The sequence below is a fragment of the Olea europaea genome, chromosome 15, assembly GCF_002742605.1.
Source record: "Olea europaea var. sylvestris chromosome 15, O_europaea_v1, whole genome shotgun sequence".
Taxonomy (NCBI): domain Eukaryota; kingdom Viridiplantae; phylum Streptophyta; class Magnoliopsida; order Lamiales; family Oleaceae; genus Olea; species Olea europaea.
Genome location: NC_036251.1, coordinates 3116423 through 3138024, shown reverse-complemented (window position 1 = coordinate 3138024; position 21602 = coordinate 3116423). Strand labels below are relative to the sequence as shown.

General features: G+C 34.6%; 2 protein-coding genes across 2 annotated transcripts; both read right to left on the bottom strand.

Annotated features, from left to right (window-relative positions):
* Window positions 1–339: 339 nt before the first annotated feature.
* Window positions 340–9695, bottom strand: LOC111409843 (probable receptor-like protein kinase At5g18500). Its single transcript, XM_023039925.1, has 8 exons — window positions 9129–9695; window positions 7898–8579; window positions 7680–7784; window positions 7282–7404; window positions 7016–7186; window positions 6649–6778; window positions 3309–3521; window positions 340–940 (listed from the first exon to the last, which is right to left on the bottom strand). The coding sequence occupies exons 2-8, from the start codon at window positions 8557–8559 to the stop codon at window positions 821–823; spliced, it is 1524 nt and encodes a 507-aa protein (XP_022895693.1). The 5' UTR covers window positions 8560–8579; window positions 9129–9695; the 3' UTR covers window positions 340–820.
* Window positions 9696–15831: 6136 nt separating this feature from the next.
* Window positions 15832–20085, bottom strand: LOC111409842. Its single transcript, XM_023039924.1, has 3 exons — window positions 19617–20085; window positions 17391–18849; window positions 15832–17250 (listed from the first exon to the last, which is right to left on the bottom strand). The coding sequence occupies exons 1-3, from the start codon at window positions 19888–19890 to the stop codon at window positions 17061–17063; spliced, it is 1923 nt and encodes a 640-aa protein (XP_022895692.1). The 5' UTR covers window positions 19891–20085; the 3' UTR covers window positions 15832–17060.
* Window positions 20086–21602: the final 1517 nt, after the last annotated feature.

Below are 21602 nucleotides of genomic sequence, written 5' to 3'. Positions count from 1 at the left end.
ACCTTGTGACACATCTACGATAATGGAGAAACATTTTGTTAATATTTTTATTTCTATATTATATCACTTTTATCAATAGTAATATTGTTAATCTTTTGATGAGATCACCATGATAAAGTATATTTAATACTAAAAACATATTGATTGCTAAAATATGAAATATTGGAAATGCAGATATGTTGATTGATTAAAATGACATTGATCAAATAATCAATACATAAATAAAATGTTGGTATATGCACATGATGGTGGAATGGCTAGATTTACAAGCAAATTGAAGGGTGATGGCATGAGTGCACGAAACTAAAATGAGCGACTTAGATGCAACACTATTAAAAGTTAGTGACTCACATTAAATTATTTATTAGACATTACTTCCATGGAATAGCTCAAGAAAGAACCAGTATCTGTACAAACCTCTTTTTAACTGTTTGCAAATTTCTCACAAAAGCACCACTTCCATGGTCAGTTATCATCTCTCTTTCAATTTTCATACAAGAAACATTAAGTGCATGCTTGATATGCATTACTAAATAGGACTCGACATTATGACTAGCAATAGTTTAACTTATTTTCTTTTGTAATACTGTCGAGTACTAGTCAACCGTCTCTACCAAATATGCCATAAAGATTACAAGAAAAAATCCATCTTCACTGCCTTTGTCTACTCATACTCCTTTTTCCTCCGACGACCTGTCATAGAGTGCCTGACTGCCTTCGTAAAGAAATAACACACCACCATATTTAAATATTTTATAGAATGATATTTCTGTTCAAATGATTCCAAGCCTTCAATATAAGTAATCATCTTTGGTTAAATTTAAAAGTTTCTTCTGCTATCTGACCTCAGCTCTTGGTTGTCACTTTTGTCGGTGTCCGAGTTCTCCCGTTGGGATTCCATATCCGTGCTACTTGCTCGAGTTCTTCTGTGCCTTCGATCCTAGATAATTCAAGTACAAAAATACCCAAAATTCGTTCATTTTTTTGTGGCTATTTCAAGGAAGTTCTCGTATTATATATTTCTAATGGAGCAAAATCGGATATCTCATTAGCTAAAAGATGTGAAAATCAAACCCTGCTCTAATACCAACTTGTTATGAAAAACAAAAATAAGCCATATATAACATACGAAAAAGAACGCAAGAATTACGTGAAAATCCAACACAGGAAAAAACCATGGGCAGAAGAGGAGAAATCTACAATATCAAATATATCTAAATATAGTGACAACGAAACACAAAGGCATATATGCACTCACGAACGAACAGAAATGTATTGCACAAGCAAGCTATAAAATGCACAGTTCTTTCAACAACAAAAAGAAACAACCATAGTTGCAATTCAGGGTCTTCTGGCAAGCATGGGACAGAGTACGAATGGCTTAACTGTAATTTGGCCTTCCTGGGTATCGATTAGCTTGAAGGATTACCAAGGTTGGCTAGATTAAAATTCTTCAAATAGGCAGAAGAAATGAAGTATCGATATTTACATTAATGACGATAGCTTTTTCGAAGTTATTTTAGGATGTATTGTAAGGGAGGTAGTACCTCCAACTTTAGAGGTTCAGCTTTAATTGTGCTCATTTGCAAAGTCCAAGATAAGGCCCCAAGTCCACCTCACTGTAACATTCGTTTTTATTTAGAGACATGGTATGGCTATTGCCAACCACACCCACATCCACACACCCAACAGGCATTAGGTGGGGGCACAAAAACTGCACCTAACCGTTTTATGGTGTTTTAACTAAGAAAAAGCACGCCTAGTTGGTGCATTAGTGTAGGAGATAATACTTTTCTTTATAAAATTCCACAAAAATCAGTTCTGACAGCCTTGTTAAGTTTCAAGAACTATCGAAACTTGAACAAATTTGCAGGTGGATTACGGACTTTCCCCTAATTTTTCTATTCCTAAACTTTATCCAAGAAAAAGATGGGAATAACACAACCAAAATATTCCAAAACTACAATGATCACTACCCATCCTAGCCATCTTAATTCAGAATTTGCTCTCTCTGAACAACACCACATTTATGTAATCAAAATCTTACCTACTGTAATTCATCCCTCTACATACTTCGGAATCTCTCCTCTATGTCATAGTTTACGAATTGTTTCAGTTGAGACAGTGACTAAGAAATTTAAAGCTTTGCACTTGGTACCACTCAGATAATGGCCAATCTTCCTAAGCCGAATGTCGCCGGGCTTAGTGGCAGTTGACCCCAAAACTTCAGTTCATTGTGATTCTAACTACTATTAAAACTTTTCTGTAAAAAACAAACTGAAGATGTTTAAGGTGGCTTTTGCATTTCCTGTTAAGTTTAAATGGGTGGCAATAACATGGTTAAGACAATACAGAGTTAAAATGGGGCACAGGTTTAAAAAATTTATGTCTAGCATCGTCAAACCTGTCTTATTAATATATTTAATCTGTAATTACATAACGTAAAGTAAGGTGAAATGTCATAAAAAATAAGAGAAGTGTGAAAGAGTAGTGTCACCAATCAGAATTATCCCAAGATTCACTTGAAAATTTGTAGAAGAATTTGACTTTGTCAAACCACATCTTACGGATCGAATAAATCATATTATGTAAATCTACAAATCTGAAGAAAATAAATTAGTTGCTATAAGATAAGTATTGGATGTGTATTTATGCCTGGAATGAAAGGTTCTAGTGAGGTAGTATAGAAACAATAGGATTAAGGGAAATTACTTAAAATAAATTCTTCAACCCAAGAAATTTTAGAGATATCATAAAACCCAATCTAGACACTATAGATAGTTTTAACACTGTCAATTACTCTTACATCTTCAATGAACAATCTTCATATTTCCCAAGAATACGATACAACAAACAAATCACACAAAGACATTCTTTGATAAAAAAAATATAAGATCAATGGGGAGAGAGAGAGACCCAGGCAGTGTTTCATTGTCACTTACAGGTAATATTATTAAGTTAATAGGTAAAATTAATCACTTCAACCAGTTTAGATGACAACCATTGTGACTCATTTGCCTGTAGTAAATAAGAACAGTAAAAGGTATAGTCTTCTCTCTTCTGCACATCCATTTGAAAGAACGTGTTGATTGTTGTTTATTCTCTAGTGGTGAGCATAAATTTTGTTGAATTTAGTGGATGGCCTTAGATGACATGATCTAAGGTGGCACAAGCTGGAATATTATTATTATTTCATTATCAATTTTTCATCCCACGTTAGGTTTTATGCTATTTCATTTTGAAGTTAGAAAAAATAATATCGTGAAGGAAAACAAATTTAGTGCAATAAGAATATATCACACACTGACCTCTCTTGATATCGGGTATTCTTCTGATTCAAGCATTCGGACAACTTGGCTCATCCTAGGTCTCTTGTCAGAATCTGGATCAACACATCGTAAAGCAGTCAAGAGGCCTTTCTTGAGGGCTCTAGTTGACGGCCTCGTGTCAATGTTTGCATCTACCACCTCCTCAGAGCGCCTACTTCCAACCATCATTTTCAACCAATCAACTAGATTTACCTGTGTCAAAAGTTCCAAATTAGAATAAAATTGAAGACTAGATGCATCGAAGAAACACATGTGCAGATATGAAGCACTTCAACCAAAGAGCTTCGAAAGGAAACGTTCAGGTCTACCATCATGTGAACAAATCAAGCAGACTAACTTACAAGCATAGCATAAAATCTGAAAGAAAAAACAAAACAGAACAAATTCACGGTTTAGGCTGCTCCCATTTCGCTCCCCGCTACTACAGGAATCGCTTTTGCTTTCTTTTCCTCTAGCTTTTCCTCAGTATCCATCTAATCTATAAGGATAGTAAGAGCCCCTTAATTGAAATAGAAAAATAATTACATATCCGATTTGACCTATGGACGAATATGCAAGCATACGTTTCATGCTTGTTTGAGAATAAGGCTTCTACAAATTTCTGGAGTAAAATTATGTCACAGCTTTATTTAATAACGGAAAGGAGGCACAAGTAAGTTAATGCAAGAGTGTAATTGTATTTACAGAAGAGCATGTGAATAAGCAAAAATCCTACCAGTTCTGGCAGTGAAAATTTTTGTGATACTGTAACATCTTCATCTATCTTTTAATATTGAGCGGTACCCCAAATCAAAGGGATTTAATTAGTCCTTGTTTGAGCCCCATTCTTCTCAAAATTCATTTTTTCAAAACCCATTTTCAACCACATATTCTTTAATATAATAATATTACACACAAACTCAAAACTTTTCCTTAATTTTTAACCACACATTCTCCATCAATCACTATTTAAAAATACATTTTTTCTGTTAAAATGGGGCTCAAACAAGGGCTTAAAGTTTACTTATTTTTTTCATAGCTGCCAAATCATATCCAATATAAGATGTAAACTTGATACTACGATTAAATAAAATAGCACCATAAAGGAGAGTCTATAATGGATGTTGGATGTCAAGATCCTAAAACAGGAATGTTATGCAACAGTAAAATATTTCCAATTTAACTTCATGTTCTTAAGTCGAAAGAGGTGAGAAAGGGCTGGAACCTTTTTCTTCTTTACTGGAATATTCAACGAAGTGATCGAGCCAAGAGACATGTTTATATAAAAAAGGTACTGAAATTTTACTGTGAACCCATATATTACTTCACATCTTCACAGCATGCTTGATGTAGAATTTTTGAGAATAGATTTTGTGAAAAGTAAATTTTTTTTAGTATGTGCGTTAAAAATTAGGGAAATTTATGGTCCACATGCGAATTTATTTTATCAAGAGAATGTGTGGTTGAAAATGGTTTGGGAAAAATGAATTTTAAAGAATGTGTACCAAAGAGGGGCTAAGAAACTAAATCATGATTATTTTCATAGAAGTCTTCATGCAGAAACTAGTGCTTCTTCATCTCAAATTCAACATCATCAAATTAATCTAATGACTAAAATCATCAATAATAAAAAGTGGGCAAGGAAGTGACCTATGGATTTCAAAAACATTGCATAATTAGTCCTGTTGTAATAAATTCAATATACATTTATCATCATAATAATTTTTAAGCGAAAATTGAAGCAGCAGTCCCTAACCTTGTCAATTTTTACAGACTTTCCCTAACCTTCAGTTTGTGCCAATGAACATCCCTAACATTTCAGAAATATGCAACTAAAGTCCAAACGGATGGCAACCGTCCATTTAACCATTAGTTGACCAAAAAAAGATTTTGACCGCAGTATTAATTATTTCTATAAGGATAAAATGGTTACTTTATATCTTTTCATATAAAAATAATTAAATAAAAAATATCATCATCTTCCATTCCAACCCCATTCCTTCCAAAGCCCACCCCCTACCCAAAACCAAAATCACTCTACCCCGTCGCAAATAGTCATTCGCCGCCATCGCCATCGCCACCGCCACCTCACATCAATGAATCTGCAGAAATCGAAAATTAAATAATTTCAGCGGCAAAACTACCAAACCACCACCATCACCAAGCCAGCAAGGAGACTAAATGCATTTCAAATCTAGATACAAGAGCCACCTCCAACTGCAGAGGCAAGCCAGATTTGGGGAAGCACCACCACCACTACCACTACACATCCACCTCCTCTTACAATCCTCAACCACCAAACATTTCTGCCACAAACTCAGAGGACATCCACCAAACTGATAGTACTGTTGGGCTAAATCTCCTTATCCCATACCGAATCCTTCAAATCTAGGATCAATTCCAACTTCAGCGGCAACAATTGCAAAATCAGCAAATGAATTACTCTCTTAGACATTTGCAGCATAAGCAGAACAAATTCTCAAGCTTTCATGGTCCAAAATCTGTTTCTTGGTTCAAGCATTCTCAACGGTCTTAGCTACTGTCACCGTCGGCTTAGACTAGTTGTTAGACCATGAATTAGTCGTCGCCTGAGGAGGGCTCATGTTGCTATAGTTTCTTGAAGCTATGGTGCTCAATTGCCGCAAAAAATTCGAAGGAAATTTGAAAAACAAAGAAGAAATGCCTTGCCATTTATATCGGAATGGCAGCCACAAATTAAACTTGAGAATGGTGGATGGTCAGAACTTGAGTTATTTTCACATGCAGATGGGGGTAGCTTGCCGTTGGAGGTGGTAATGTCTTCGATTTCGAGGCGAGGCAGTAGTAGCCTCGATTTTGATTTTGATTTCTCATCTGGGTTCTATTTGGTAATGAAGAAGAAGGTAGCAGAGGTGGTGGAGAATGTGGATTACGATGGTGGCGACGGCAGTGGACGGATTTAGGCAGCAATTGGTAGCCAGGGTTGGGTTTTGGGGTAGTGGTAGGGGTTTGGATGGGGATGGAGTAGTTGTGGAATATGATGGTTTTTATTTAATTATTTTTATATGAAAAGAGATAAAGTTACCATTTTACCCTTATAGAAATAATTAATAATGTGGTCAAAATCATTTTCTTGGCCAAATAATGAAAAAGTAGATGGATTCTATCTATTTGGACTTCAAATGCATATTTTTGAAAGGTTATGGACCTTCGTTGGTACAAATTAAAGGTTATGTAAAGTCTGCAAAAATTGAAAAGGTTAAGGACCGTTACTGCAATTTTCCTTATTTTTAATGATGAATATATAAGAGAAGATCCAACATAGCTGTAGATGCTGAATTATATTAGTGACATTTAATACCTCTTGAGCAGCACGACCATAGTCAACAGGATCTCTTCCCGTGATTGCCTCCAAGAGCACAACCCCGAAGCTATAAACATCACTCTTCTCGTTTAAAAAGCCGGTATTTGCATATTCAGGAGCCACATATCTGTATGTCATTTGAAGCAAAATGAGTGAAAATGAAATAGGGTGGAAAGTTGAATATTAAATGCAATTTGATCCTCTCATAAAGATCTTATAATGAAAAAAAAGATAGATACAGCAGTGAAAAAATGAATTTGGGTCATGATCAAAACCTTCAGCATTCAACAGCTAAAAAACAATAACCGTGGATGACTTCAGAAGCACTGTTAAGAACACAAGGGAAAGGAAGAAAAGCACTAACCCGAAAGTACCCATGACACGAGTTGTGATGTGACTTTTCCCAGCACCAAGCAGCTTAGCCAGACCAAAATCGGAGACCTTCGCATTGAAGTCTTCATCAATCAGTATATTGCTAGACTTTATGTCCCGATGAACTACTTTTGGTTCGATTGCCTCATGCAAGTAGGCAAGACTGCAAGAAGTGTATCATATGTATATTTAGATATATAATTTTGGGGAAAAATCGCAAAAGAAATTTAGAAATATAAAACAGCTGAGCAAACTTACGCCTTAGCCGTGCCAATGAGGACCTTCATTCTGGCCTCCCAAGTAAGAAATCCATGATGGCGCATAGCTCCATGAAGCCATTGTTCTAAATTGCCATTGTTGACATACTCGTAGACCAGCATCCTGAAATATTAAGAATAAGTTCAATAAGGATTGTATTGAATGTTACTGAGAAAGGTAACCGATTTCAATTGCAGTAAACATGCTAAATATATATATTAAGAGCCTAAAATAAAACTTTCACATTAGACCATGTGCATATAATAAAATCACGTCTCCTGCTACGGCAGGAACAAGTTATCAGAGAGCCATAAATGTGATGGCATTCAATAAACGCATTAAATTTGAAAGGCAAATTACAAGTACAAGAACAGTAACCTGATTTTGACAGACAGTACCTATGAGTTCCTTCAATACAATATCCCAGAAGTCGAACCAAATTTTTGTGACGCACGTGGCCAATAGCTTCAACCTCAACCCTAAATTCTTTTTCTGCTTGACCTCTAGTTGAAAAGAAAAATGTGATATGTATTAACTTCACAGAACTGACAAGAAAACCATCCCATAAAGATTTCCACCAAATATCAAAAAACAAAAAACAAATTCCAATACTCACAAGTTGTTGAGGAGCTTTTTGACAGCAACTGGCGTCCCATTAATTAACTGCCCATGGTAAACAACACCATACCCGCCCTCCCCAATAACATTCTCCTTTGAAAATTTGTTGGTTGCAAGCTCAAGATCTCTTAGTGTAAACCAATGGCCCCAGCCCAAGTGAGAAAACTCTGGCAGTCCAGTTAACGGTGAAGGAGCAGTTATTGGATGAGAAGAAGAAGGTTTATAAACTGCGGACGTTCCCGAACTCCCTTCTTCTCCTGATTGCACATCATAATGATCTTTATCGACGTGATGGAATGAACCAGATCGACTGCCGTTGTATCCATCCTTTACTTTCGGCATTTCCATATGGACCAAAACCTTGTCCGATTCCTTATCACTATATTTATCATGAACAGTGAGAAGAATCCCATCACGTGGAACAGATTCATTAGCTTGTTCTACCCGTACTTCTTTAATTTCTTTTGAAACAGTTGGTATTTGGCTAAGGGGGAGCTTGTCTAGAGATCTTCTCAATTTCTTTTGTGAAGTAAGAAAATATGTTAATGCAAATAGGATAGCCACAATCACCAACCCAACAATGATACCAATAACTTCCCAAACCTTTAGACCAAAAAAGCGAGTATTCTTTGAGAGTTCCTCATTCAGATCAGAACCCATCTTTCAGGATCTCGAAAACTCTGCAGTATTAGTAACACATTTGATCATTGGAAGTGATACTGTATTCTAAACCTATTTCACAATCCTGTCTTCATTAAGCAATAAACAAACTCTTAGGAAAAACTCATATTTGATAATCGTTGTTTTCTTATAATTATTAATAACTGCAAAGGAGAGTTATACTACGGAGACAAATCTAAAGTCTGACAATAATTCAACCAAATAATCTCTACATGAGTACTGATGAACTGGAAAGACCAAATGAACAAAAAGTATAGTCCAGGACATCAATATTGATGAACTTGAGCATTCTGGAAAGTCAAAATAATTGCAGAAAAAACAAGAAAAAAATCATGCAGGAGGTCAATAGCGTGGAAAGCAACAGTATAACCAAGAAAAGAACATTCCGAGCTCATCAATGATTAGATAATTATGCAATTCAAAATTAGATCCATTAATTTTTCTTCTGGCACATCATTTTAGCACAAAAAATTAATTGAATGCATTCTGTATTAAAAAAATAAAAAAAATTGAAAAAATAAAAATGCAAGTGTGCTTAAAGTTGTTACCTTCTGCAGAAAAGAATTCAGAACAGCAGCTAAATTCCAGATCTTGAAAGTCCCATCTACATATAATTTTCATCAGAGACCTCGAGAAAAGATCTCTGAACTAGATACCCAAGCAGTCCGTATTAAAATCCCCACATTCTAGAAATCCCAAGAATCAAAACTTTTCCCGTCCCTCAAAATCACCCCTCAATTGGGTAGCCCGATTGAAATTCCTTTCTGGGATTTCACTGCATTACCAAATGCCAGTGGTTTCCACACCAGGACTCATTAAAGAGTATTAAAATAGATGACAACAATGACAGGGCTTTCTTTGTGGTACAGGTACATAGAATGCTGTACGGGGATAATAGTTAATTATAGATATATAGCTTTGATAATTAGCGTATTCAGTGGTTTCTGGTAAGGAATATAAATATATGAACATATATACATATAGAGAGAAGGGTGGAGTTATCAGTGGTAGGTAATGAGAAAACGCCTAACCATCAACACAGCAACGAAAGGAAGACATTGAGAAAGATGGAAGGTACCCTTCTACAGTTGGCACTTCAGGTTTTATTTTTTTATTTTTATTTTTTCCTCTGATGATGACTGATTCTAGAACATTTTACCATATTAACTCAAGCAAATGCATATATAAAGACTGTAATCTTTCCTGGGTTTTTTCAGGTATTAATTTATTGAATTATTAATTATATGTATATTTATTAGCTGTTTGGCCTCCATTATTTAATATTATAATTTTTGGAATAGTGTTTTTTTGGAAGAATGTATGATTAAAAAATAAGGAAAAAATTTTAAATTATATATAAAATTATTTTATTGAAAAATATGTGATTAAGTCCGGTTCCCATTATTTTCTCATTAAAATGAAAAATATAACCGTTATCCATCAAATCAAGCCACCAAATTTGAATTTCTATCTCTTATATGGGGTTCGTAACGACTATATTTTTCATTCTCATTTTTCAAAAAATAAGAAGCAAACGGGAACTAAAAAGAGAGAAAGAAATGTATTATAAATTAATTAATGGGATTCAAACGGGATTTAAAGTCTAATCAAAAGTGGGCCGTAAAGGGTCTCCTTATCAATAGTGTCTCCTTTTTTTCTTTTTTTTTAATATCCAGGTATCCCAATTTATACCAGATTAAATTCTGGACCTCCAAGACCCTTGCCCCTAAAACTTTGGAGGGGGTAAATCGCGGGTTATGCCTCAACTGGATCACAGGTTCCCCCATTGCCTGTACACTTCTGCGCACAAGAGACCCTCCTCCACAGTGATTGCTCCATACCAAATTTTTTGGTCGCAGGTTCCTACCAGGAATCGAACTCTCCACCTTATCGCTGGAAGTAAGACAATGTTGATTGATCCACCAGTTGAGCTGTGCCCCGAGGGGCTAGTGTCTCTTTTTTTTTTTTTTCTCTCTTACTCTTGTATGTGGATATACAAAAACAGATTATGGCAATCGATAAATTGTTCGATTATGTTATACATTCAGTCTCAAATTCAAGTGGGATAAGTGTCTACGCATGATTGGACAGTTTAAAAAATTAAAAAAAATATATCTCATCATTTTCTAATACATCAATCTTTCTTTTCAATCCCTATTTTTAAGGCTAGTTAAGTGGCTTTATTCTAAATTGTTTATTGGTCCATGCGATTTCAAATTATTCGTTCGTGATGCAATTTTAGATTATACTTCAGTTGAGTGATTAAAGATTGATTAAATTTACTTGCTGTGTATTCTATTATACTTAGTTGAATATTTAATTTTAAATTGAAGTAAAAGTTCTTGTTTAACATTTCCCTTACAAAAAAATTCAAGATTCCGAGGGGATGCATTTGTCTTAAATTTATTAAAATTGGGTCCATAAATGTTGGGCTTAGAAAATACTAATTTGCCGACCAATTTATTTGTGTTGATTTAAAATTTAACTCATCAATCGACAATCGCCAACCACCCAAAATAATAATAATAATAATAAATAAATAAATAAAAATTATTGGGTAAGACCATAACAGTTAGAGGGTACAAAATTTATTATGTAAGTTTTTTGGTTGAGTTTGAGTCTCAAATCAACTAGTTTAACGTATTTAATGTTAATATTCGATGGAAGATAAAGTTAATGGAATTTATATCGTGTACTAGTTGTTACAAAATGAATGATTGATTAACTGTTTACCTGTAGTAATTCAAGATCGTAACAAGTAATGTCGTTTTTTATAGAAAAAATTGACTCTTTTCCGGAATTGCAACTACCCATTTCAAAAAATTCGATTCTAAATAAATACTCAATACCCAAGTTGGCTTACAAAATTGATCATTATATGATCCAGTGCTTTCTGAGTCGTCTAAAACCTTACGATTGGTATTTATCTCCCAAAGTCGATGACAATTTTGAGATAAATTTGTGTATGTATATATTATGCATTTTACCGGTTTAAAATTAACTAATGGATACAATAAAACTCATAAATTTCTTCAAAAAATATTATACACTGAGATATAACTACATAATATAATACAATTAATACCTCCTAATACATATTATATGATACCAAATATAATATTTTAGTTTAATATTGCGTGTTAGTAAGCAAGAAGTAACCCATCGACAAACACGTTGAGCAATCCTCCTCAAGCAACAAAAAGGTTGCTTGGTCTCTTTAAACAATTATATATCATTAGGACCAAAACACTATAAGCAAGATTGTCTTCAAATTATAAATAATCGATTTAAGTATGGAGGGCCCGTGTCAAAAGTTATTATTAAGATTGAGAAATTTGCTTTTAAATTTATTTAAATAATTTTTTAGAACTATTTTGTCTAATTAAAAGAGTTTTTAAAGAAAATTGATTTAAGAACCCTTTGACAAGGCTTTTGAAATGTTAAAAATTATTTTGAATTTGTTCGAATTATTTTCTAAAATTTTATGTAAGCAGTATTTAGACAAAATCAAAGACATTCACTATAAAAACATTAAATAATATTTCATATAATTAGGTCCAATGTTGTAATTGACAATTCTGTGAACAAAAAGAACTTATTTGATCATGTGTAAAAGGACAAAGACTTGGGTTGCAATTAGTATAGATGAGTTAGGGTTCAAAATTGAGTGTGGAACAAGGTTGAAGATGTGCCGGATTTTCGCTTGTCTCTCGATGATTATCGCTTGAGCGTTCAAAACAGAGAGCTCGTCCCTCGTTCTTCGCCCTCTTGTCACTCGCTTTTCATTAGGATGTCGCTCGAGCGACAATCTTATGCGACCGAACCCTAGGTGAATTTTTACGACCCAGGACACATATTTACCCCTAAGTATAAATACCGAAGTATGTGACGTGAGAAACTGAGTTGCTATATTATTCTTTCATAGCATAACATCTGCACATCTTTGTTCAAGAGATTCAAGGCAAAAATCATTGGTGATTCACATCCATAAAATCTTGTTGATGCAAATCTAATTAGCACGGTTGCTATCAAACCCACAGGATATTGACACCGGATCCCAAGAAAGCCAAGAACAAGATTTTGGACTCAACCCACAATATTGGAACCAAGCAACCCAATAAGAACGGCGCTGTGAATGACATCTTGATTACACAACACGATAAATTTCCCCAAAAATGTGGATCTAACTCTATAATTACGAACCAAATAACCAACCTAGTCACATGAACATGCCAATCTTTTGATTATAAATAATTAATTGAAATCACACCCGTTGTTTTGAACGCCACACGAACAATTAATTCTTGATAAGTTCGATATTCAAGAAAAACAGACTAATTTAAAACAAAAGCTTCTTGAGAGAATTGTCCATTAATTCATCATAAAAAATCTTCTTTTCAATAATGAGAAAATAACATATTTATACTAAATAACTTAGAATAATATTAAAAGGAAATAAATTCTAGAAAACCTAGAAATCTAGTAAAATCGAAAAATAGAGTCCTAAAATATATAAATTGCCAAAAATAAGAAATTGAACTAAAATAAAACTTCTCTAGATCACATCACTTGTGATTCGACAACTAGATTTTGGAAAAACATCAATCTTCATAGCCCAAAACATCGTGCTTCCGTAATGTGTTGAGACATTCAGCACAAGACTAGGATGTTGTAGGAGACATTAAATTGGGTATATAGGGTTGTTAATGGATCGGATATGGATTAGATTTGCTCAAATCCGATCCAATCTGTTAAGAATAATTTTTCGATCCGATCCGATAATCCGATGGATATTTGAATGTTAAAATCCAAATCTGATTAACTATGTTATCAGATATCCGATCCGAAATTGAAAAAAAATTAGAAAAATAAAAATTTTATTTTTTTTCCATTAAAAATCATAGTCTCAACAGGATTTTAATTATTTATTTATTTTAAAAATTATTTGAACTATCTTGATTAGCTCACTTATTATATTAAAAGGCCTAAATCAATTTTTTATCCAAGTGATGCTCATTTTAACTCCTTTTTAAAAGACTCTTCTTTAAATGTTTTAGTGATATTGCAATGTGAGTATTCATTTTTTAAAGGATTCTTCTCTTCCAATGATTTAGTGATATTTCAATGTAGGATACTAATCACGATCATTTGTCAATTCTAAGTGTTTACTGATTTACTTTATTATTTTCATTAAAAATCATAGCCTATTAATTGTTAGTTTTTTATGTTATAAAACAAATTGCTATAGTAAACTAATCAATAAATTAATTATTAGTTTTATCTTATTTAATTAATAAAAAATTAAAACTCTTTAAAATTTTCAATAAAAAAATATTATACTATTTATTATTTAAAAATTATGTGTAAAGTATAATACAATTTTCAAAATGGAAAAAAAAAATAGTGTCATAAACTATGCGATAATATAAAAAATATAATATATTATTATAATAAATCGGATCGGGTTGTTATTGGATCGAATTGACTTGTACACATATTTGATTTATTTAGTTAACGGATTATCGGATTCGGATCTCAATCGGATTATCGGATTGAGACCCTATATCCATCTCCCATTAATATCATTGAATTCGGATCAAAATTCAATCCATTAACAGTCCTAACTGCATGAAGTAGATCAAGAGGTCTAGCAGGTGACTAGAGGAATCTACGACGGTAGGAGGCTAATGGAGGTAGATCAAGAGGTCCAGTAGGCAAGAGGTTTCTACAGCAATAGATCGTGAGACTTTGGTCCCGAAGTTTTTTCCCACGTTGGGTTTCTTCGTCATCAAATACTGTGTTATTTACTGTTTTCCAATTTATACAAACTGTGGCATTTAAACATAGAATTAAATCGGATTGTATGTTCAACCATCTAGAACCTAATTAAAGTGACTTTTTGCTTTGGTTAGTACAATTCCACACGTAAGGTCGAAGTAATAAATTGACTATAATGTAAACTTGGTAACACTATAATTTGAATTGGTGATCACAGTATCCTGCGAACTTTCAAGCGATATTATAGCGTCCTAGGCAAGACTTTTCACATATGATATGTAATAATTTTGTACTGAATTTATGTAAACAGTATAATACAATAATATAATAAGCAATTACATTTTACAGTCTCTTTTAATATTGCCTAATATCTTACAATTGATAATACAATAAACAATTACATTTTACCGGCTCTTTTAGCCCCTGTTTGGTAGGATTAAAATCAAATTTTTAATAAATTTTGATAAAATTTTATGAATTATATGGTTAAAAAACTGTAAGATATATAAAATATATGACTAAAATTAATTATTGATTTTAACTAAAATTAAAATCTAAATTTTAATCCGTGCTCCCATTTTTTTTTTAAATTTTAATATTTTGAATCGTATTTTTTTGAAGAATGTATAGTTTAAAAAAATAAAAAAATTTCGATTTATGTGTAATATTATTTTTTTGAAAAATTATATAATTAAAAATAAAAATAAAAAATGAAAGAGAATGACGGTCAAACGAGGGAAGGGGTTGGTTTAAAAATGGCTTAAAATTGCCGTGTCCAAATAAGCACACGGCATTGACTAACCGTATTTGGTGAATGAAAATGGACGTCAATGTCACAATAATAATTCAGCCATGTGTAATGTACTCTTACGACTACCTATATACAGCGATTAGATAATGATTGAAGTAGACAGTACGGCTTTCTCCAATAATTTCATTTCAAACAACATTTAGCCCCATTTGTTTTTCATCATTTTCCCGTTAAAATAAAAATTATAACCATTATTTATCACATTAAATCATCAAATTTGAATTTTTATATCTTATATAAAGTGTTTAACGACTATATTTTTTATTCTTATTTTTATAAAAATAAAAAACAATCGCCCCTTTTTAGTTTTAGTTATCCTTGGCTCCAATTATAAGGTCATTCGTATTGATCCAAGTTTTAAAATCTAAGAACGCCCAATTCAACAAACTTTGGCTAATTTCACTTTATAAATTAAACTAGCAATCACTGAGCTCTGCTCAAGAATTATAAGCAAATTGGTTCTTTACATAAGAATGTAGAGTGGTGAAAAAATGATTTTGGGCAAAAACAATCAAACAAGAAGAAAAATCGATTATAAATATGATTCGAGATAACAGATCTCATTCAACATTACGTTCCACTTCAGAGTTCTGCTACAATTTTGCACAGGTATGCACAAAATTACGATATTTTAAATTGCAGTAAGGCACCAAGAGAGGTCATAAAAGGCAAAAGAAATACTTTATGTTATTATCGATGAAACCAGATTACAATGAAGGAAATGATTCTTCTCAGAACGAGCATCACAAAAGTTGCAAACATTTATCTACATAATTTAAACAGCGATCGAAGTTCAGAAACTAGCACAGCACAAAGCAGAAAACATTACAGTCGAATAGGTATGTCCTTCCATATGCATAATCAGAAGAAATTCACCCTTGATTGTTCCATCCTCTAATTCCATATCTTTTATAAACCGCTGGTTACATTTTTGTCAGAAGATCACGAGAAACATGTAGCGTTTAGGTCTCTAGTCCCGTCATATTGTAATTAACTTTGCAAATGAGAAAGATCGGACCTTGATATGAAACCTCTGTTTAAAGCTGGCTGTCGTGAACATCTCTTTTTTCTCCAATCAGGTTTTGATTGCTGTCTTTCTGTGATTAGTTGTTGTGATCTTTCTCAGTTCCTGCAACATCTTGACGAAAGTGACAAATTTATCGCATAAAAGCTCGATTCCTTCAGGCTTGACCATATTCTACATCCACCTTATTGCCCAACACTACGGCTCTCTGTCACTAAACACGTTTTTCTTGCTGACATATACTGTGAACCTCCTGGTTTTCGTCATAATAACTGACAAGCTTGAATATTCATATCATGATCTAGGAAAACTACTATTATATTCCCAAATTAGTTTTCCAAAAAGTTTAATCCATCAATATGCTCTATAGAAGCTCCACATAACAAATTTAGCAGAGCAACTACGATACTACAAAATGCTTCTCTTTAATAATTTCAATCAGCGAGCAGCCACGAAAAGCAATTTCCAGGGAATTTCAATTATCAGTTATATAGCCGGCTTATCAGATAATATATATGCACATCTTCCTGTAAAGGTGATCTATGTATGCCATAACAGGCAATTTACAACTCTACAGATTCAGCAGTTTTTCTAACCCAATCAATCTCTTGCCCAGCCGTATTTCATGGATTTCCGAGAAAAAGAGAAGTACAAAAACAAAATTACTACTACTTAATATTATCCCAAGCTAAATACTCCACCATCCTCAATGTCAACAGAGCTATTTACTCTGCTGGCAATTATTCGAAGGGAAGGACAGGCCATGCCAAGTATAACCAGTGCTCATCTTTAAGCCAATTTGAATGGCAGCAAATTGACAACTATCTACAGGCCCCTCTACCCTCCCATACCTACTTCTTTGGGAGCTTATTTAGCAGTTGCCAACCCTGAATTAGGGCTGGACTCTGTGAGATTAACCTTAATTGGTTGCCATCCTGACTGATGATTATATATAATCCACTTTTTCATGTTTATTACCATGTGCAAAATCTGAAGAATTTCACCCAAAGCATGCTCTTTTAAGCACATCTTTTTCATTACTGTAGCAGCCTCGTACCTAAAGAGCAGATGAGGATTGAAGAACATGAGATTGATTAACTATCAAAAAATTTAGCCATAGAGTAAAAATAGAGTACAGACTATCAAAATAACTTACAAGCACAATGTAACTTGATGCAAACTGCAAGATTAATTTACCTGCACTGAGTACTCAGTATTGCAGATCGTCCAGCAGCAGATGACAGAAATTTCTGAATTTCGTCCCATATCACCTTTGGGTACTGCTTTGCGTTACCAGCCATTGGGTTCACACATTGCCATAGTTTCTCATTCTTTCCAATATACAACTGCAAAGATCCCAACTTCTGCTGTACTACCATCTGCTGCTCAACGGCACTCGTTAAAGCCCTCTTAACATCAATATTACGATGTTGAGGATCTCCATATCTAATGCAATCAGCAATGTTTTCCTCTGTCGGTACAATCTTCTCAAACTTAAGGGTGTTCAGAGCAAGCAGAATGACCCCAATAAGTCCTTGAATATAGTCAGAAGGTTTTGGGCATCCTGTTGCCCCCCATGGACCATTACCAGATATATTAGTGGTTCCCATTCCAAAAGATGGTGGCGGAATTTCTTGACTGCCACGTGGGTACCCGTTGGTCTGCAGCTCTTGATAAAACGGAGGGTTCCTTTGTGCATTATATCCTTTGTGGGGACTGTTCGAATTTACGCGGTTGGCAGACTCAATAGAAGTTGGTCTTCTCTCTCCTCCATTCCATGGTTGCGAAGGAGGAGCATTGGGATCATTTCTGGGGTATTCAGAAATGTTTAATTTACCAATATCGGGCGCATATGTTTGAGGACCTGAGGTAAAGCTGGGTGCGTCAGCTCTATAGGGCACTAAATGAGGCGGGAAGTGCTGATTAGTTGATGGGAAACTAACTGGCGGATGAGGATAGTGGTTTTGATAAGAACCAGGTGGGTGACTGCTGTTACTCCAAGAAAAATCAGGATTACCAGATGCGAAATTAGGAGTGGTTCCTGGTCCACTTTCAGGAACTTTTGGATTATAAGTACCAGAAAAATCCTGGGAATCATTGAACTGCATTGGATGCCTATACGTTGGTTTGTGGAAGTTGGCCTTGTTATGATCTTCTTCAATTCCTATTGCACTTGAAGTTCTTGATATATTAGGTTGACCCATGTTTTTACGAACCTGCTTTCCTTTATATTTTACTTCATTCCCTCTTCCCATATTCGAGAACTTTTGATTTCCCATTTGCGGACTACCATGAAAAGAATCATCGAGCTGGTTTGCACGAGCAGAATTAATAACTGGAACTTGTAATGAGTCGGAGCCAGATAAATGACCGTAACCATTATTTAGAGTCGTTGAGGAATCAACATTTGTAAGTGGTGGCCCTCCAGCCGATAGACTTGTCCAGAGCCATACACTCTTTGCAGCAGCAAGAAGCGGTGCGGATGCTTTTTGAGGTTGTGCAAGAAGAATGTTATATCGACGCATGCGTAACTGGTGAAGAGCATTTGAGAAATCTCGGTCTCCAGAAATTAACAAATAATTAGCAGGTGCAGGATTGTCAACTGCCCAAAATAACATATCCACCAAAATCTTCTTGTCACTAGCATCTTTTACACCTAACCATGAGAAATCAATAATCTAATTAAAACAAATTTATGAACACGTGAAGAAATTCATAACAAAAATAACAGTGAAAAGATCTACTGCAGTTATTATTTTGAGATGAAACTACTAACGTATCACCCGTGATCGGTCTTCAATGAAAGTATTCAATCATACATAAAAAAATTTGGAGGCATATCACAAGACATGGGATTGCACCAAGACACGAAGCTACAACTATAGATCTATTAGCCATGCACCCTCAGAAGGGAATGGAGAAAGAGAGAGTAGAAGACTATTTCACGACATAAGATCAACTCATTAACACTTGTCTTGGGAGCGATTATTCTTGCAACACCATCATAACTACACTAGCACCGAAAAAATCAACAGATCTATATGCTTAAAGAAAAAAGTCAAATTTAAATAGGCAGCCCACATAAGCAAAAAATGGCTGCCCGATTTCACACTTTTCACTAACTCCGTCTCCTATCTGACACACAAAAACCACAATAACCCGCAGATAGTAACAGAAATTCAAGACAACAAAATTAACAAACCAAACTAAAAATTTCTGAGACTAAGAATCAACTAAGTACCACTCAAAACACTAAAATAAAAATCCCCGATATCACCCATTCCACCTCAAATCGCTCAAATTCCACTGGATCTCAACTCCTCTCCACAAATTTATCAAAAAAATCACAAACATTAAGACATAAAAACATCGATGTATACATAAATTAAACGAATACAAAGATATGTATTTATAGATTGGTACCTGCAGGGACGTGATTGAGGGCGATGCCGGTACTATTAAGGGCCTGCTGAACGGCGGGGGATATCCTGGTGGTATCACCATACGCTGATATTGAAAGAGACCCGCAGTAGTTTATCTTAACAAGAGCTGAGCTTATATTCTGCGCAATCGCGTGTGGATCGCAATTCTTCGGCACCTGACAGTTCTCGATGTCCCACCACACCGAAACCTTGGCCTTCACATACTGCTCCTCCGCCGCATCCGTCTGCTGCGACTGCACTCCGCCTCCGCCCATATTCTTTGGTTAGCTTAAACTAAAACCGAGCAATTTTGTGTGATTGGATTGATCTATTTACAGTGTAGTAGGAGTATTGATTGGGCTAGACTTTTACTTGACGAAGAAAGGCGCACGATAGCATTTGATAACGCGGTTTTCAACGGTGCGTACGATTGGACAGACTTAGGAATGAGTGTTGGGGTGGTTTGGATTTGGTGGTACGTGTTTGGCTGAGCTTAAATCCACTAAGCCCGCTGTTTGACACTCATTATTTCAGCTCTTTTTCTATCTACTTAACCCCGTTTGAATCCTATTATTTCTCATTACATTAAATTAAATTTTTCTTTCTCATATTTTTAACTACACAATCTTCAATAAAATAATATTACACGAAAATCAAAAATTTTTCAACCACTCATTTTAAAAAAAAAATAATATTGATCTCATTATAATCTACGAATAATGAGGCTCAAACAGCTCCTTATTTTCAGCAACACTTTCACATAATAAAATATTTTTTACGTAAATTTTTCCTATTTTTTAACAACAATTCTCCAATATGTACATCAATATATAAATAATAATGTAAGTGTAGTACAATCGAACTTGACCACTTACATGATCATGAAATGGGTCTTTTTAATTGTTTATTGTTAGTTTTTTCTTTTAGCTGATTCTGGTTGGTTTTAATATTTTTTGTTGCCGCAGAATGAATCCATCAATTGAGGAAGAAATAGATTCATGAGTGCCTTGATTTGTTGAGTTTTTTTTTTTGCAATAGATGATTACCCGCAGCGACACCCACAAATTTTGTGAAATTGAGCCAATTTTGATCGGGTTTTCCTCTCCGGCGACAGCGTCGAAGCCAATCTTTCGCATAACATGGCAATTCGAGCTAGCCTAGACGAATCTTGTTCGGGTATCAAAATTGACAGTGTAATTTTGGTTTATCCATTCTTTGGTAACGATGAACCTGACAAAATTTGGAGCTTCTTTTGCCCGAAAACGACAGGGTTGACTGAGTTCTTTCCGATGATTATCTTTGTCTGAAGATCTTTCATTTTTTTTTATTTTTTTTTGTGCTACTTGTTATTTGTTCTACGTATTTTCCGTATTTTCAATTTGGCCGACCGCTTTAGAAGTTCTGATTTTGAGTTCGGGCACTTCTTAGCTTTTGGAGTGGTTCGAATTTAGTTTCTTTTGGGTTTCTTCCAATTTTGCGTTGGGTTCTACTTAGATTGAGCTTCCCAGATCAGTCTTTGGTCAGGGTTTTGGCAATTGTTGGTCCGGCCAGCTTCATTTCAGATTTTGGTTTTGGGTGGTCTTGATGGTGCTTCTTGCCTGTGATTGGTCTCTGTGTTGGCTTCAGTTCTCTTTGTGGTGGCACGGCTTGGGTGTTGTTGTGACTGCTTGTTATCTTCTTTGTTTGAAGCTCAGGTGGTCATCTTCATATTTGCAGGCGCCACGCTGTAAGTATTTTGTATGTGTTTGTGGTGAATTTATTCAAATTTAATTTTGAATCATAAGCTGCCATTTTGCAATTCACGTGCTGATTAGTGAGGTGTGGTGGGAAGAAGGGGAAGGGCGGCAGTGGGGGGTGGGGTGAGAAATATTAAAGCTTTTGGGCTGTCCATGGGCTTCAGCAAAATGGACCCAATTTATATTCTCCTAATTTTTTACCAGGCTATCAGTCTATTTTCCTTTAACGCCACGTGAAATTCAATTCAACC